At 41.7% G+C, this 19711-nt stretch overlaps 1 protein-coding gene across 9 annotated transcripts in view; it reads right to left on the bottom strand.

The window, feature by feature from the left end:
• dop1a (DOP1 leucine zipper like protein A) overlaps positions 1 to 19711 on the bottom strand; it is a 344210-nt gene that overhangs the window by 197743 nt on the left and 126756 nt on the right. For 6 of the 9 annotated variants that reach the window (XM_072581124.1, XM_072581119.1, XM_072581118.1 and 3 more), the window contains exons 13-14: positions 18342 to 18453; positions 12127 to 12156 (exon numbers count right to left, since the gene is read on the bottom strand). In XM_072581124.1, coding sequence (XP_072437225.1) covers positions 12127 to 12156; positions 18342 to 18453 — 142 coding nt within the window. Of the gene's footprint in view, positions 1 to 12126; positions 12157 to 18341; positions 18454 to 19458; positions 19682 to 19711 lie in introns of those variants that run through there. The other 3 variants (XM_072581125.1, XM_072581120.1, XM_072581123.1) reach the window with 2 other exon arrangements.

Here is a 19711-nt window from a genome sequence, read left to right on the forward strand (position 1 = left end):
CACCAAAGCCACTACACTATTCACAATTCTATCAACCCTCGTGTCATTGGCAAACTTACTAGACCTCCCTTCCAGTTCCTCATCTAAGTCATTTTTAAAAATCATAAAGAGTAGAGGTCCCAGAACAGATCCCTGTGGATCACCACTGGTCACAGAGCACCAGGCTAAATATTTTCCACCTACTGCCACCCTTTGTCTTCTATAGGCCAGCCAAATCTCCCTGTATTCCATGCCTCCTTACTTTCTGAATGAGCATTTCATGGGGAACTTCAAACACCTTTCAAAAATCCATATTATATCACATCCACTGCTCTACCTTCATCAATGTATTTTGTCATATCCTCAAAAAATTCCATAAAGTTTGTGAAGCATGCCTTACCCTGACAAAGCCATGCTGATGATCTCTAATCAAATTATGCTTTTCCAAATAATCACAAATCCTGCCTCTCGGAATCTTCTCCAATAATTTGTGAACCACTAATGTTAAAACAAACTGGTATGTAAATGACAGCACTATCCCTATTCCCTTACTTGATCAAGGAATAACATTTGCCACCTTCCAATCATCTGGTACTACACCACTGGACAGTGAGGACACAAAGATTATCACCAATCTCTTCCTTCACTTCCCATAGTAACCTTGGGTGTATCCTTTTTGGCCCAGGGGTCTTAACTTTCTTAACACCAACCTGTTCAAGCATATCAGCTTGCTTCATGCTGTCCTCACAAATGACAAGGTCCCTCTCTGTAATGAATGTTGAAGCAAAGTATTCATTAAGGATCACCCCTACCTCCTCCAACTCCAGGTACAAGTTCCCTCCACTATCCCTGATCATCCCTATCCTCTTATTCCTCATATATGTGTAAAAGACCTTCAGGTTTTCCTTAATCCTACCCACCAAGGCTTTCTCATGACCCCTTCTAGCTCTCCTAAGTCCATTCTTCAGTTTCTTCCTGTCAGCCATGTAACCCTCTAAATCTTACCTTCTCAACCTTAAGTAAGCTTCCTTCTTCTTCTTAACTAGATGGATACTTTTGAGAGGGTGCAGAGAAGGTTTACGAGGATGTTGCTTGGTATGGAAAGCTATGAAGAGAGGTTGAGTAGGTTAGGATTGTTTTCATTAGAAAAAAGGAGATTGAGGTCCACAAAATCATAAAGGGTATAGACAGGGGAGATAGAGATAAGCTTTTTCCCAGCGTGATGGATTCAATAATGAGAGGTCAGAGGTGAAAGGTTTGAGGATATACGTGGCAAGTACTTTACACAGGTGCCTGGAATGCGTTGACAGCAGAGGTAGTGGAGGCAGGCACGGTAGATTCATTTAAGGTGCGTCTGCACAGATGCATGAGTAGGTCGGGAGCAGAGGGATACAGATGCTTAGGAATTGGGTGATAGATTTAGATAGTGAATTTGAATCGGCTCAGGCTTGGAGGGCCGAAGCGCTTGTTCCTGGCTTGTAAATTTTCTTTGTGCTTTGTTCTAGATACTCTACAACTTGTCACCCAAGGTTCCTTCACCTTACCACCCCTTCTTTGCCTCAGTGGGACAAACCTTTCCAGTACTCGCAAGTGCTCCTTAAAACCTCCACATTTCTGTCGTGCATTTCCCTGATAACATCCCCCAATTTATGCTTCTGCTTAACAGCATTGTAATTCCCCCTCCCCCAATTAAATACTTTCCCATACCGTCTGCTTCTATCCATCTCCATGACTATTGTAATGATGAAGGAGCTGTGATCACTATCACTGAAATGCTCTCGCACTGAGAGATCTGACACCTAACCTAATTCATTGCCAAGCAACAAATCCAATGTGGCCTGCTCTGTACAGTAGTTGGCTAATCTACATAAAGTCAGGAATCCTTTCTGGACACAGCTGACAAAATCTGCTCCATCCAAGCTATTTGCACCAAGAAGGTTCCAATCAATATTAGGGAAGTTGAAGCCACCCCTGAAAAACAGCCCTGTTACTTCCGCATCTTTCCAAAATCTTCCTCCCAATCTGCTCCTCCATGTCTCTGTTGCTATTGTAGGTCTATAGTAAACTCCCGCTAAAGTGACTGCTCCTTTCCTGTTTCTGACTTCTACCCATACTGACTCTGTAGACAAACCCTCCTCAATTACCTCCCTTTCTGCAGCTGTGGTACCATCCCTGAATAGCAAAGCTACTCCCCCATTTCTTTTACCTCCCTCCCTATTCCTTTTGAAACATCTGAATCCCAGAACATCCAACAACCATTCCCACCCCTGTGATGTCCAAGTCTCCGTAATGGCCACAGCATCATAGCTCCAAGTACTGATCAATGCTCGAGTTCATCACCCTTATTCCTGACACTTCCTTTGTTAAAGCAGACATGTTTCAACCCATCACACTGACTGCAACTTTGCCCTATCAACAGTTTATCCTTCCACACAGACTCTCTGCACACCGTATCTGCCTGCTCACTTGCTACACCAAGTTCTATAAAGCTGCAGTATAACTTGCCTATCCTTATAATCAATGCCACTTCCAATGAAGGCAAGCATGCCATAAGCCTTTTTTACAATCTTTTCTACCTGCACTGCCACCTTAAGTGATCAGTGAATCTGCACACTCAGATCCTCTGCATATCAATACTCCTAAGGGTTCTGCCATTCAATGTATAGTTTCTACTTGTAATTGACCTTACATTTGTCCAGATTAAACTCAAACTCAGTCTGCCATTTTTCTGCCTGTGCCTCCAAGTGATCTACTTTCTGCTGAACCCTCTGACAACCTTTGTCACTATCTGCAACTCCACCAACATTTGTATCATCCACAAACTTACTAATTCAGCCAGTCACTTTTTCCTCCCAATCATTTATGTCGACCACAAATAGCAGAGATCCCAGTACTAATCCCTGTGACATATTGCTGTTAGAACCCTCCATTCTGAAAAACATCCTTCTACTGCTACACTCTGTCCCCAACAACTACATCAGTTTTGTATCCATCTTACTAGCTCAGCCCTAATACCATGCAACTTCACCTTTTGTACCAGTCTACCATGAGGGACCTTGGCAAAGGCATTACTGAAGCCCACGCAGACAACATCAACAGCTTTTCCCTTGTCAAATCACTTTCATAACCTCCTCAAAAACTCCAAGTTAGTGAGGCATGACCTGCCCTGCACAAACCATGTTGTCTATTGTTAATAAATCAATTTGCTTTGAAATGCATATAGATCTTGTCCCTGAGAGTCTTTTCCAATAATTTCACACACCACTGACATGAGGCTCACAAGCCTGTAATTTTCACTGTTATCCCTGCTACCCTTCTTAAACAATGAGATAACACCAGCTATTCTCCAGTCTTCTGGGACCTCACCTGTGGCCAAACAGGGTGCGAAGATGTCTGTCAATTTGTTCTCTTGCCTCCCTCAATAATCTGGGATGGACCCTATGAGGACCCACAGAGTCATCTACCTTAATACTGTTTAAGACAAACAGCACCTCTCCTTTTTCCAATAGCAACTTAGAAACTCAACACACTCTTCCCTGAGATCATTTTCTACTAATTCCTTCTCTTTGGTGACTGACAAAATATTCATTTCGGACCTCACCCATCTCTTTTGGCTCCACATATAGATTCCCTCCTTTGTTCTTGAGTGGGCCTCATTCCTGAAGAAGGGCTCTGGCCCAAAATGTTGATTTTCCTGCTCCTCAGATGCTGCCTGACCTATTGTGCTTTTCCAGCAACACACACTCAACTTGAGTGGGCCAACCCTTTCCCTGGCTACCCTCTTGCATTTTATAGATGTATAAAAAGCCTTGGGATTCTCCTTAATCCTGTTGGCTAATGACTTTTCATGATCCTTTTTAGCCTTTCTAATTCCTGTTTATGTTCTTTCCTACTGTCCTTATATACTTCTAGGGCTTGGTCAGTTCCTATCCTTTTAGACCAAGGTCATAACATCCTGGTCAGCCAAGGTTCACATAACTTGCCATACCTATCCTTCATTCTCGCAGGTACTCATATACTCCTGAACTCATATAAACTGCCATTTGAAATACTCCCATATGTCCAATATAATTTACCTTCAAACAGTTGCCTCCAATCAACATTCGCCAGTTCCTGCCTAATATTGTTGTAAAACACCTTTCCCCAATTTAAAAACTTCACAAGAGGACTGCTGTTATCCCTATCCATAAGTACATTAAAACACACTATATTATGCTCACTTCTCCCGAAATGCTCCCCCCACTGAAACTTCTCTCATCTGGGCAGGGTCATCACCCAGAACCAGGTCCAGTATAACCCCTTACTGGTTGGAATATTTACATACTGTGTCAAGAAACCTCCTTAATGGTCCTTACAAACTCTATCATCGAAGTCCCTAGCATGAAGCGAGTCCCAGTTAATTTTGGTGAAGTTAAAACAATCCTACGGTTTTTACATCTTTCCAAAATCTGTCCATAAATTCCCCTCTATATCTCCCGCTGGCTGCTGAGAAGCCTGTGGTGTACCCCTAGCATTCTAATTTAATCTTTTCTGTTTCTGAGATCTACCGATATTATTTTGCTGCACAAGTCCTCTGAAGTAACACCCTCAGTACATCTGTGAGATATTCCTTAACCAGTAATGCAACTCTTTCACCCATTTGACATCCCCTTCTTCCACATCTGAAACATCTAACTCTTGCAACATACAGTTGCCAGTCTTGTCCCTCTTTCAGCCAAATCTCCATAATTACAATGTCATAGTTCTAAGTACTAAGCAAAACTCTTAATTCATCTACCTTGTATATTATATTTCTTGCATTGAAACATATGCAGTTCAGACCAAATCCCCTGCTCATTTCAGCAGCGTTTTCCTGCCTGTTATTGTTCTTAGGCATGTTTGCCTTGGTTTCTACCTCTCCCTCAATTTCTGCATCCACTGCCTGACTCCTTTACTTCACACCCTCCTGTTGTACTAGTTTAAACCCTCCCCTACCACTCTACCAAGTAGATCTTTCCCGATCCTGCCTCGCCTCCCTCACAACCGGTCCCAATGCCCCACGAATCTGATACCCGCACCCGCGCCCCCCAATCTTTTCAGCCAGGTGTTAATCCGATATATACTGTTGTTTTTATTCTGACTAGCTCATGGCACTGGTAGTAATCTGGAAATAACTACCTTTGAGGTCCTACATTTCAACTTTCTTTTTAATTCTCTAAATTCTGTTTTTAGGACCTCAACCCTTTTTTTTGTACTTACATTGTTAGTACAAATACGTACTAGGACAACTGGCTATTCACCCTCTCCCTCCAGAATGTCCTGCAACTGTTCCAAGACATCCAGGAGTAGCATAACGGATGCAACACCATCCTGGACTCTCGTTTGCGGCCACAGAAATGCTTGCCTACTTCCTTTACAATTGAATCCCCTACAACTATACCATCTGCATGCCAATTTCTCCCTCACTCTGCAGCAGAGCCAACGATGGCGCCTTGAATTTGGCTGCTGCTGTTATCCAGAGACACCATCCCCCTCACAGTATCCAAAACTGTTTTTCGGTTTTGCAGGGGAATAGCCACAGGAGATGCCTGCTTAGCCCTCCTGCTCTGCCTGGTGGTCGCCTATTCCTTTCCCTCCTGTGGAGTTTGAGTCTGCAATCTGACCACCTCTCTACACTTGCTATCCATGATACTCTCCATCTTGTGAATACTGCTCCACAGTGTCCCACACAATTGAGCTTCTAAGACCTGCAGGTTTGGCGCTCTCCTGCCACATCTTACTGAATTAATCCTTAAAACGTCAAATACTTTTAATACTAATTTGAAGCTGCTGGTATTCTCTGCTCCAATAACAATTTCTCAAAACTTACCTGCTACTTAACCACAACAGTTTCCAGAAGCTGTTTTGGCTCATGCTGGAACTGTCGGTACCTTCCTCTTACTAAGTTCTATCACCTCTCTTCTGAACCGTGCCTTTCTTTTATTTGATTAGAGGAGGAAGGAGGAATGGAAATACTACAGTAATGTTTCGCGCTAACCATTCCTTAACACCAAGTCTTCCATGATGTCCTTCACACCTGCACTGATTACAAAGTCCTCCCCCAGAATGCAAATGAGTAATGTCTCAGCATCACCCCTCAGCCTCCAACACTCCAGGGGAAAAAACGCCTCAGCCTATTCAGCCTCTCCCAATAGCTCAAACCCTCCAATCCCAGAAACAACTTGTAAATCTTTTCTGAATCCTTTGTTTGGCAACACTGCCCAAGACCTTAACATTAAGTCCTGATTTGCCTTACCAAAATGCATTACCTCACATTTATAGAATCCAAACAGTGTGGAAACAGGCCGTTCAGCCCAATGAGTCAATGCTGACCCTCTGAAGAGTAACCCACCCTGATCCATTCCCCTATCCAGTTATTCTATATTTACCTCTGACTAATGCACTTAACCTACACATCCCTGAACACTATGGGCAATTTAGCATGGGCAATTCTCCTAACCTGCACATCTTTGGATTATGGGAGGAAACAGGAGCATTCGGAGGATAGATTCATATCCAAATAATTTAAATAAATGATGAAAATCAGTGGACCTAGCAGTGAACCTTGCAGCACACCACAAGTCACAGGCATTCAGTCAAAAAAAAACGACCTTCAACCATCATTCTCTGTCTCCTACCTTCAAGCGAATTTTGTTTCCAATTGGCTAGCTCTCCCTGGATTCCATGTGATCTAACCTTGCTAACCAGTCTACCATATAGAACCTTGTCAAATGCCTTGCTGAAGTTTGTATAGACAATGTCTACCGCTGTGTTTCCATCAATTTTTGTTGCCTTCGCTTCAATCAAATTCATGACACATGATTTCCCACACACAAAGCCATGTTTGACTCTCCCTAATCAGTCCTTGCATATCTAAATACACGTAAATCCTGTCCCTCAGAATCCCCTCCAACAACTAATCTACTACGGACATCTGGCTCGCTGGTCTATAATTCCAAGTCTTTGTCCCACCACTTTTCTTAAATAATGGCACAATATGCAATTTCTAGTCTTCTGGCACCTCATCTGTGGCTATCGACTATACATAAACAATAGATACCTACAGTGTGGAAGCAGTCCATCGAATCCACAGTGATCCTTGAAGAAAATCCCACCCACACCCATTTTATCCCATTTACCCACCTCGCCTGCACAAACCTGGGCATTAGGTACATTGGCCATGCCAAATTGCCCATAATCTGCACATTTTTAAACTGTGGGAGGAAACCCATGCAGATAATGGGAGAAAGTACAAAGTTCACTTAGGGTGGAATCAAACCCAGGTCCCTGGCACTGTGAGACAGCAGTGCTAACCAGTGTCTCTCACCATGGACATCCAGTCCCTCTAAACCTCCACCCGCCATGACCAAGGCCTCCAAGCCCTCAGTTTCTTCTTTTCCCAACGTCCCTGCCAGTACCCTTCCACTGACACTCTTATTCTTTTGGCTGAACTGGCCCTCACTAATTTCTCCTTCCAATCCTCCCACTTCCTCCAGACAAAAGGGGTAGCCATGGGCACCCGCATGGGCCCCAACTATGCCGGTCTATTTGTCGGCTACGTGGAACAGTCCATGTTCCAGAGTTACACCAGCACCACTCCCCACCTCTTCCTTCGCTACACAGTTCATCAACTTCACCGACATATTTCACCCAGACCTTAAATTCACCTGGACCATCTCTGATACCTCCCTCCCCTTCCTAGACCTCTCCATCTTCATCCATGAGGACCAACTTAACACTGACATTTTTTTTTTTACAAACCCACAAACTCCCACAGCTACCTGGGTTATACCTCTTCCCACCCAACCTCCTCCAAAAATACTATCCTGTAATCCCAAATCTTCTGCCTCTGCCGCATCTGTTCCCAGGAGAACCGGTTCCACCACAGAACACACCTGATGGCCTCGTTCTTTAAAGACCAAAAGAACCCCTCCCACATCACTGAAGATGTTCTCCAACACATCTCATCCACGTTCTGCAGTCCCTTCTCCCCAGCCCCACCCCTATTTATCTCGCCATCTCAGAGGCTCCCAGCCTCATTCCTGATGAAGGACTCCAGCCCAAAACGTCAATATTTCTGCTCTTCAGATGCTGCCTGACCTGCTGTGCCTTTTAAGCAACACACACTCAACTCTGATCTCTAGCATCTGCAGACTTCACTGTGTCTCAGCAAGAGGCCCAGTAATCTCTTCCCTAGCTTTACACAAAGCTCGAGCATATACCTGATCACATCTCGGGATTTTTCTAATTGTGAGCATTTTACAATTGGACCTTAATCAGATGGACAGTTGGGCCAAGGTGGGGCAGATGGAGTTTAATTTAGATAAATATGAGGTGCTGCATTTTGGAAAGGCATATCAGGGCAGGACATATACACATAATGGTAAGGTCCTGGGGAATGTTGCTGAACAAACAGACCTTGAAGTACTGTAGCACAGACAGGATAGTGAGGCAGCGTTTAGTATGCTTGTCTTTATTGGCCAGTGCAGTGAATATAGGAGTTGAGATGTCATGTTGTGGCTGTACGGGACATTCGTTAAGCCATTATTGGAGTACTGCGTACAATTCTGATCCGCCTCTTTATGAAGGATGTCGTGAAACTTGAAAGGGTTCAGAAAAAATTTATAAGGATGTTGCCAGGATTGGAAGAGGGGAGAGGCTGAATAGCTGCAGCTATTTTCCCTGGAGCATCAGAGGCTGAGGGGTATTCTTATACAAGTTTATGAAATCATTGTCTACAGGAATAGTGCCAGAAGACTGGAGGATAGCAAATGTGGTTCCCCTGTTCAAAAAGGGGATTGGAGACAATCCTGGTAATTATAGACCAGTGAGCCTTACTTCAGTTGTTGGTAAAGTGTTGGAAAAGGTTATAAGAGATAAGATTTATAATTATCTAGAAAAGAATGATTTGATTAGGGATAGTCAGCATGATTTTGTGAAGGGTATGTCGTGCCTCACAAACTTTACTGAGTTCTTTGAGAAGGTGACCAAAGAGGTAGACGAGAATAAACCGGTTGATGATGTGGTGTATATGGATTTCAGCAAGAAGTTCAATAAGGTACCCCACAGTAGGTATTGTACAAAATGCGGAGGAATGGGATTGTGGGAGATGTAGCAGTTTGGATCAATAATTGGTTTGCTGAAAGAATGTTCATCCTGGAGTCCAGTTACCAGTGGTGTACCGCAAGGGTCGGTGTTGGGTCCACTGCTGTTCATCATTTTTATAAACGACCTGCATGAGGGCGTAGAAGGGTGGGTTAGTAAATTTGCAGACAACACGAAGGTCGGTGGAGTTGTGGATAGTGACGAAGGATGTTGTAGGTTACAGAGAGACATAGATAAGCTGCAGAGCTGGGCTGAGGGGTAGCAAATGGAGCTTAATGCGGACAAGTGTGAGGTGATGCATTTTGGTCGGAGTAACCGGAATGCAAAGAAATGGGCTAATGGTAAGATACTTGGTGGTGTAGATGAGCAGAGAGATCTCGGTGTTGAAAATGTGTTGCTGGAAAAGCGCAGCAGGTCAGGCAGCATCCAAGGATCAGGGGAATCGACGTTTCGGGCATCAGCCCTTCTTCAGCCCTCCCGAAACGTCGATTCTCCTGATCCTTGGATGCTGCCTGACCTGCTGCGCTTTTCCAGCAACACATTTTCAACTCTGATCTCCAGCATCTGCAGTCCTCACTTTCTCCTCCAGAGAGATCTCGGTGTCCAGGGACACAGATCCTTGAAAGTTGCCACCCAGGTTGACAGGGTTGTTAAGAAGGCATACAGTGTTTTAGCTTTTATTAATAGAGGGATCGAGTTCCGGAACCATGAGGTTATGCTACAGCTGTACAAAACTCTTGTGCGGCTGCACTTGAGAGTATTGTGTACAGTTCTGGTCACCGCAATATAAGGAGGATGTGGAAGCCTTGGAAAGGGTGCAGAGGAGATTTACTAGGATATTGCCTGGTATGGAGGGAAGGTCTTACGAGGAAAGGCTAAGGAACTTGAGGCTGTTTTCATTACAGAGAAGAAGGTTGAGAGGTGACTTAATAGAGACATACAAGATAATCAGAGGGTTAGATAGGGTGGACAGGGGAACCTTTTCCAAGTATTGTGACAGCGAGTACGAGGGGCAAAGCTTTAAATTGAGGGGTGATAGAGGACAGATGTCAGAGGTAGTTTCTTTACGCAGAGTAGTAAGGGTATGGAATGCTTTGCCTGCAACGGTAGTAGATTCGCCAACTTTAAGTACATTTAAGTGGTCATTGGACAAGCATATGGACGTACATGGAATAGTGTAGGTTAGATGGGCTTCGGATTGGTATGACAGGTCGGTGCAACATCGAGGGCCGAAGGGCTTGTACTGCGCTGTAATGTTCTATGAGGAGCATAGATAGGGCAAATAGCCAAAGACCCAGCGTAGCAGAGTCTAAAACAAGATGACAAAGGTTTAAGGTGAGAGGGGAAAGATTTAAAAAGGACCTACGGGGCAACACTTTCACACAGAGGGTGATGCATGTATGGAGTGATCTGCCAGGGGAAGTGGTGGAGGTTGGTATAACTGTAACATTTAAAAAGCATCTGGATTGGTGTACGAATTGGAAGGGTTGAGGGAAATGGGCCAAATGCTGAAATTTGGGAATAGATTATCTTAGGATATCTGGTCAGCATGGACGAGTTGGACCAATGGGTCTGTTTCCATGCTGTACAGTGTTATGACTCTAATAAGTCCAGTACCTTTTCTTCTGTAATACAAACACGGTTTAAGATATCACTGTTGTTCAGAGTTCTCTGGCTTCCATATCCTTCTGCACAGTAAATACTGATGCAAAATATTTATTTAGTTTCTCCCCATCTTATGTACTCCATAGAGACTGCCTTGTTGATCTTTAAGTGCCCTATTCCCTCCTAGTTACTTTTTTGCCCTTAATGTATTTGTAGAATCTCCTTGCCGAAAATCTCATATCACCTTTTTGCCCTCGCAATTTCCCTCTTAAGTATGCTCCTACTGCCCTTCTACTCCTTCAGGGATTCACTCGATCCCAGTTGTCTGAACCTGACATGCAGCCCCTTCTTTTTCTTAACCAGAGCCTCGATTTCTCTCGTCATCCACATTCCCTCCAAGTACCAGCCGTGGCCATTCGCACTAATAGGAACATGCTATCTCTGAATTCTCGTTACCTCATTGCTGACTATTTCCAGCATTGCTTTTTTTAAATTTGACTTCCAGCGCCTGCAGTATTTTGCTTTGTTTATAAATTCATTAAAACTGAGAGACTCTTGCCAATTTAAAAACAATTTTCGATGCCATGTCTTGCGACTTCTATCCTTGCAGAAGAATGAAGATACTTCCAGCCATAAATGGAACTGTATAACATTGAGTGGGCAAAGTTACCTCCATTCTTCTGAGGTGGCACAATGGACAAGGCGTTCATAAAAAAACAGAAATGTTCTATATTTCATAGCCCAAGTCAGTCGGTGGATTATTTATATAAAAAAAAAAGAGGTTACTCTTGCAGAACCATTCAAATATCAAAAGTTAGGTAACCATTCATATGGATTTGACATTAAATCTTTAGCAAAGCATTGCATAAAATTCTCCTTCTTCTGAATGCTGCAATTCCATGGGAATACAAATTGTTTGCAGATCCTGTTATAATGATGTCCAGTTGTGTAACTAATACTCTAACTGCACAAAACTTTTTTTTCTTAAAAATTCAGGCTATTGTGAATGTGGGTTGCTTTTAAGACAATTAAACTCTACACAGCTGCAGTATCAGCAGGTCTCTGTCAACATCAAGAACATTAACTGGAGATTCTGAGATGTCATCAAAACCTCTGTGCAAATAAAACTAATTCTTTTGGTCAGGTGTGTTGGTACGTTTTTTCCATGGCACAACGCTAAAATGTTTTTCTTAATTTCAGATAACACCTTGGGACATTTTGATTTTAAAAACACTACTTAAATGCAATTTGCTGTTGGCAAAAGTGAAGGCCAGTAGTGTGCATGCAGAAATTGGGCGTAATGTTTTTAAAAATTTTGGGTTCCCAAACCCTCTTCAGAATTACATGCAATGACACAACTTTCAGTTTTTAGCAAACAGAACGATTAAGTGGAATGATATGATGTGAGGAATCGCATACCTGGCATAGTACTCTCATACTTCGAGTTGGCTTTAAAAGAAGAAAGCAGAGGTTTACAAAAAAAACAGCTGTTGCACTTAAAATGGAAGAGAATAGAAATTACTGGAGCATTCTTGAACAGCTTTTTGCAGTTTACACTTCTTGCTGCCTCTTCCTTCTCTTTCCCAACCAACCCAGCCACCAGAGTCAATATTCACCATTAGCTGTCAGTGAGGTTCAACAACTCTTCATTTCTGACTAATTTTAATCAGAGAAACAGGCAGTCATTAACTGCAGATGTGAAGACAGAATAAACAAAATAGACCCAACAAGCACCTTGCTTTGTTGGGCACAATGTATTCTGCTACAACAAATGATGGATCCCAAAAGAAAAAAACATAATAAACTTAAATAAAATTATGTTTGAGATGGCACACCTTTAGATGTAGTTCTCCTCGTCCTTCAAATGCAGATAAATTTCCAATCAGGAATAACTTATTTCTTAATGGCTTAGTTTGATTATTTGATCATTTGCTGATATTTACCGTCAAGGTAGATAGCTTGAATGTGAAATAGGCAAACATTATAGTACAATCACGACCTTGGTGAAATGCCAGCAAAGAATCAGTCTTCAGAGATGGGCCTGGAAAAACTTCCTTAATCAGTATGTTTCTTGTCAATGAGGCAGGAGGTACTGCTGGTTCTGATCTGGGGGAATGTAGTTGGTCAACTGGATCATTTTTCAGTAGGGGAACACAGCACTATAAGTTTATGAATAGTTATGAAAAAGATAAGGAGCAATCTAGAGTAATAATGCTTAGAAGGAGGGCGGCAACTTATAGTGGAACAGAAATAATCTGTCACTGGAAAATCTGATTCAAAGATTGGCAAGCAAAATTGCAAATAAACAATGGGTTGCCTTTAAAGAGGAAGTGGCACAGGTACAGGCAAGGTTGTTCCTACTTTTTCTGGATAATGAAAAAGAAAGAGAGTAAGGTGAGCAGGAACAAAGGTACTCATGATGAAGACAAGAGCTTCATAGTACAAGAACTTGGCTGAATGTAGAAAGTTCAGGAGGGATGCAAAAAATAAATTAAACAAAGAGGGATTATGAGAATAGACTGACACTTCCATTAAATGAGCAATTCAACAGTATCCTACAGGCGTATAAAGAGTAATGGGGAAGGATGGAGATGATTGCAAAGTGCAAGGTCAGAGATTGCATGGCTCAGGTAATAAATGAGTGTTCTGTACTCAATTTTACTATGCTCAAATCATAGTGAAAGTGGAAATAGTTGAGACACTGTATGGATGGGCTAAAACTTGATAAACAAAAATATTATATACTCGAGGTGAACTCATGGTTGTAGATAGAATCCATCTAATATATTGAGAAGAAAAAGAAAGGAAATTGCAGAGGCAGTGGTTATTATTTTCTGAACTTCCTTTCACACAACAGCAGTGCCTGAAAACTTGAAAACTGTAATCCTTGCTTTAAAAATGCAAGGATGAACCCAACAACTACAGACCAGTCATTTTAACCTCAGCAGTAGGAAACATTTAAGAAATGTATAATTCTGGATTAAAATTAATTAATAAATTGGACAATTTAGGAGTAAATAAGGAAAATCAGTACAAATTTCTTAAAGATTTCACACTTAACCCAGTAGAATAGAAGAAAAAAAACCAGGAGACAACCATTCAGTCATGTCTCTTCTAGCTCTCTGAAAAAGGAACTCAGTTAGTCCAACTTTGCACCTTCCCCCTAAACCAGCAAGTGTTTTCTATCCAATTTCCCTTTGAATTACCTCCATTTTCCTCCATTTATATACATCACTTGAAGCCATAGCTGTATTTCTGCCAATTCCACCAGCTTACCAATGCCAACTTAAAGACTATCACCAATCTCCATGGTTCATAATGCTTTCAACTTTTGCATCACAGCAAACTTTATATTTAGGTATGCAAGATAAAAATTCACATCATTAATATAAATAAGTGATCCTAATACTGATCCCTAAAGCTGCAGAACAGCACCAGCAGTGAGCCCTGGTACAGCACGTGGGCTGCAAGCCCCAGAGCAGCGTGGGGAAGCAGCCTTGGAGCAACACATGGGGAAATAACCCCGGAGCATCACACAAGCAGCGAGTCTCCGGCAGAGACCAGCACAGGGGAGGCAGTCCTGGCACTTACTTTGAAGCAACTGAGTGCTTGTATGGAGTGGTTAGGAACAGGGACAAATCCCAGATTGGACTGCGGTCTGGTGCAAACAGAGACACCACACACGGAGACCCTGCGCCAAGCTGCTACATTGGAAAGTCTACCTGAAATTTCCTACCTTACTGTACTGTCAACCCTGTATTGTTGTCCTATTTTTAACTTATTGTTCAACTCTAAGTAATGCAACTATTTCCATTCCTCTGCTGTATCCAAGAACTGTACTAGATGTCACCATGAGGAGGCAGACATTGTGAAAGCTTTTCGCTGTACTCATACAATGGAATACATATGATGATAAAAGAAAATTGCACTGGACAGAATTTCAGTATGAAATATCCTTCAGTCCAAAAACTAAACAATCATGCCAATTCTCTCCAGTTCTATCTTGTTCATAAAGAAAATCTTCAAATAATAATCCACAAAACAAATAATCACATGTTCCAAAATATAGTAAACGTTTTGTTTGATTGTTGCGGTGTAATACAGTATTCTAAATGCAAGTAAAAATATATTTATCCCTGTAAACCTCAAAATGCCCAAAACTTACTCATGGAAGAAACAATTGGAGAAAAATGCCTCTGGAGAAGTGATGAGGCACTGCACCTTCACTGGCAAGATAATTCTCTCCAATGTTTATTGCTGATCGGTTCACGATGGACCTATCAGCAGCACATGAGACACGTGTATGGAAGAGCAGCACAGAGCAATTAAGTAGCGACAGGTTTGTCTGCCAGTGGCTGAGTGAGCAAGAGCCAAGAATCAGGAAGTGACATGTCAGGGGCCAGAAGTATTTATGTTGATGCTGGGAAGGGATGCCAGAGCCAACACATTGCCAAGATGGTTACCTGACTACTGGGTGCAGACAGGAGGTGGTGGTTTCAAGGCAGGCAGCAGGAGAGAAGGAAACTGAAAACAGCTGGGAGAGGTTGTGGGTGGGGTGATGCTTTTGAGTAGGGTTTGGGAGAGAGGGGTGCATGAGGACAGTGAACGATAGAATGTGCAAGGCAGTGGGTAAGAGAAAGAAATGCAGGTAGTTGTGAGAGTGTGCACGAGGGGCAAAGGTAGGGAAAAGACAGAAGATGCAAAGGGATTGGGACAGAAGGAAGGGAGGATGCAAGGGAGAGTGGGAGATAGGAAGGATACCATGTGATGGAGACAGTAGAAGGGGATAAAGGAGAGAGAGGAAGTGCACGAGGGGTTAGGAGAGACAAAGAGGCTACAGGGTAGAAGGAAGAGAGAGAGGATCCAAGGACGTAGAAAGGAAAGAGAGGGAAACTGCACGGTGGAGGCTACAAAGAAGAGAATACTCAACTTACTGGCGTGAGGCTGTACATGCTCAGGAGCTACTTTATGAAATAAAATGTGGTGGCTATTATTGGAATAAACAGTGCACCAATTTTTACTTTTAAATCTGCAGTTGAGATCGGAGACTGGTAAAAACGGAAGTGACTGCCTGATTTAGATCTTCCAATTTTGCAATTTGCAATGAAAATGGATCAGCTGTGACCCCAAAAATCTGCAAATTATGTTTAGGGTGATGGCTTTTTGTATATACAATTATGTGTCAGTTACTTTTGATAAACAAATTTTTGTTGAGCAATTATGCCTTTGTGCAAACTTAAATACAGTGCTTTCCTTGTGTATTGTAGCTTTAAATTTTATGTGCGGTTTTAATTGAGGATTTTATCAAATTCTTCTAATTCTGCTTCTGAATAAGTTTATACATCTCACATGTCAACACAAATATAGACAGTCATGTTACAACTTCAGTGCATCACCAAGTAAACAAATTTGTGAGAATGAAAAGGTAGTCATGGAAGATCTAAAGTTAGCCCTCAAAAAGAAAAAAAAGGTGTTTATGCCTTGGTGTATTGTACAAAAGAAATTCTGCTAGACCCCCCTCTCATACTTTATCGATTCTTTATACTACTAATCCAACTTTAAACTATGTTGCATTAAACATCCTTCAATCTTCTTGAGCAAGTTAGGGCTATCTAAAGTACTATCAGCATTTATAAGTTTACGTAAATCCAAATTTAACATGTTTGGACAAACAGTGACTCAAATGCTATTTCCTAAAATGTCTATTTCATCCTCCATTTAATGACAATATATTTCAGAAAATTCAATGTATTAATTAACTAAGATTAGAATACTGAGCTTCTCATAGTATTAATAATTTTGACATTCCTAAAACATGGAAGAATAATACTCAATGAAATTTCTCTATACTTATACAGAAAATTCAATGTATTAATTAACCAAGAATCGAATATTGAGTTTTCATTAGGGGAATAGGAGAGAGAGGAGTTGAACAGGGATAGTATCAGCAAGGAAGGTTTCAGATACATGGATACTTGGAGCTCATTCTAGAGTAGGTGGGACCTCTATAAACAGGATGGTCTACACCTGAACCAAAGGAAACAGAAGGGCACCAAAATTCTGGGGGTGGAAGCTTCGGGAGGGTTTAAACTAAGGGGAATGGGAACCTAAACTGTAGTTCCAGTGTCCAGGAGGTTGAGAGTATTGAAGTCAGAAATGAGGTTTCAAGGTCGCAAGAGTTCACCAGAAACAGGAAGATGGTTTGAAGTGTGTCTACTTCAATGCCAGAAGTAGACATTTGCTATCCTCCAGTCTTCTGGCAGTCTTCAAGTGCTGAAGACTGGAGGATAGCAAATGTTGTTACCTTATTCAAGAAGGGGAGTAGAGACAACCAGGGTAATTATAGACCAGTGAGCCTTACTTCGGTTGTGGGTAAAGTTGGAAAGGTTATAAGAGACAGGAGTACATATAGAGAGGAATAAGTTGACGACGGATAATCAATGCAGTTTTGTGAAGGGCAGGTCATGCTTCACAAACCTCAGAGTTCTTTGAAATGGTGACCAAACAGATGGATGAGGATAAAGCAGTTGATGTGTATATGGATTTCAGTAAGGCGTTTGATAAGGTTCCCCATGGTAGCATGTTGCACAACATATGAGGGTGATTTCGCAGTTTGGAACAGATGTTAGCTAGCTGAAAGAAGACAGAGGGTGGTGACTGATGGGAAATATTCTTCCTGGAGTTCAGTTACTAGTGGTGTCCCACAAGGATCTGTTTTGGGGCAAGTGCTGTTTGTCTTTTTTATCAATGACCTGGATGAGGATGGGTTAGTAAATTTGCAGATATCGGTGCAGTTGTGGATAGTGCTGAAGGATGTTGCAGGTTACAGAGGGACAGATCAGCTGAGAGGTGGCAAATGAAGTTTTATGAGGAAAAGTGTGATTCACTTTGAAAGGAGCAACAGGAATAAAGAGTACTGGGCTAATGGCAAGATTCTTGGTAGTGTAAATGAGCAGAAAGATCTCGGTGTCCATGTACATAGATCCCTGAAAGCTATCACCTAGGTTGGTAGGGTTGTCAAGAAGGTATACAGGGTGTTAGCTTTTATTGGCAGAGGGATTAAGTTTCCAAACCACGAGGTCATGCTGCAGCTGTACAAAACTCTGCATACAGTTCTGGTCACCGCATTATAGGAAGGATGTGGAAGCTTTGGAAAGGGTTCAGAGGAGATTTACCAGGATGTTGCCTGGTATGGAGGGAAGGTCTTATAAGCAAAGGCTGAGGGACTTGAGGCTGTTTCCAGAGAGATGAAGGTTGAGAAGTAACTTAATTGAGACATAAGACATTCAGAGGGTGAGATAAGTGAGCCTTTTTCCTCGGATTGTGATGGCTAGCATGAGGGGACATAGCTTTAAATTGAGGAGTGATAGATCAAGGACAGATGTCAGAGGTAGTTTCTTTACTCAGAGCAGTAGGGGCATGAAACGTACTGCCTGCAACAGTAGTAGATTAAACATACGGATGAAAATGGAATAGTGTAGGATAGACAGGCTTCAAATTGGTTCCACAGGTCGATGGAAGGGCCTACTGCGCTGTAATGTTCTATGCTTTATGTTTTAATTTACAATGTAATAGTTTTTTTTTGCTCAGACAGTAGCTGTCAGTAACAGAGACCAATTAGATGAAAATCTTACCAATGATACAATGTCCAATAGGAAGTCAACTAAGAGACAGAATTCAGGCAGACAATATTCTGACATTTCCTTGCCATGAGATGAGGCCTGCAATCTTGTATTCAGTGTTATCCTAATGAGGAAGAGAAATATGTTATATCACATGTCCATACAAATACAAACTTCATTTTCTCAAAGTCAGCGAACTCTGGTATAATCTATTTTTTAAAAAAACATTGCTAGTCCCAAGAAATTATATTAATGCTGTCATCTTCAGTTACTAGGAATGCAAAGTATTGAATTGTGCAAATGTACTTCACAATGTGATTCATGGTCTCCAAGATATATAGTAAAGATAATTGGAATTATTAAAACATTAATATCTTAAAAAAAAGTCAGAAGCTTTAGCTCAACAAAATAAACAAGCTATTTTTTTTTAAAGATTGCTTATTTAGATCATGTTTCTTTATTGTGATATGAAAAAGTATGACTGCCAAATTTCAAAAAGTATTATTCTGGTGGTTAGAGCACAGAGATAGCTGTAAGGAAGTATCTATAGCGAGAGAAAAATGAGGTGCACAAAGGATTGGGAAATGACAAATAGCACTAGAGTAAGAAATAATATAACACTGGGCAACTCAAAAAAAGAGCAAGGAGGTGACAGGGTTGCCTGTAGATTATCACAAAACTTGGTCATTGGTTAGCTGCAAATTACCTAAGAATATAATGTTATCGTGATAACAGATACTTGATCACAATTGGATACTAAGCAATCCTGGATGTAAAGTATTCAGAAAAATCTGGCCCAGATAAAGCAGAATCAAAGGCTGGTAGACTCCTTTAAAGAGGAGATACTTTGAGGTCAGTTTAGTTCTCACAAGGGGGAAAAGGTACAAGAAAATTGAGAGGCCCCTGTAAAATGAGGGAAAAGGTACAAGAAAATTGAAAGGCCCCTGTAAGATGAGGCAGAAAAAGGAATGTGGGACAGCTGTCAGGTCAACAGTACAGTTTTAACTGTATAGAAACTTTGAGGGGAAGTGGAAAAATGATATATAAAAGGCAGGAAATCCAAATTTCTTCTATAGGCAAGTAAATAGGAGCTGGGTCATAATGAGGTGGTGTGAGGCTCAGTACATACCATAAAGGAGATCTGGAAATGGTGACAGTAGTCTTGGCTAAGACGTCACATTTAGATTTTGGCACAGACTTTTCCGAGGAAGAAGGTACTATCAAAATCACAGTGAAAATGAAAGTAATTGAGAGTCAGGAAGTGCTAAAAATTGATACAGGTGAAATAACTGGACAGCGAGCAGTAATAAGTCACCAGATCTGGATGGGATAAATCCTGAGATTACGGAGGGAAATAAGTATCAAAACTTTACTAGCCATGA

The sequence above is a fragment of the Chiloscyllium punctatum genome, chromosome 11 (assembly GCF_047496795.1).
Source record: "Chiloscyllium punctatum isolate Juve2018m chromosome 11, sChiPun1.3, whole genome shotgun sequence".
Taxonomy (NCBI): domain Eukaryota; kingdom Metazoa; phylum Chordata; class Chondrichthyes; order Orectolobiformes; family Hemiscylliidae; genus Chiloscyllium; species Chiloscyllium punctatum.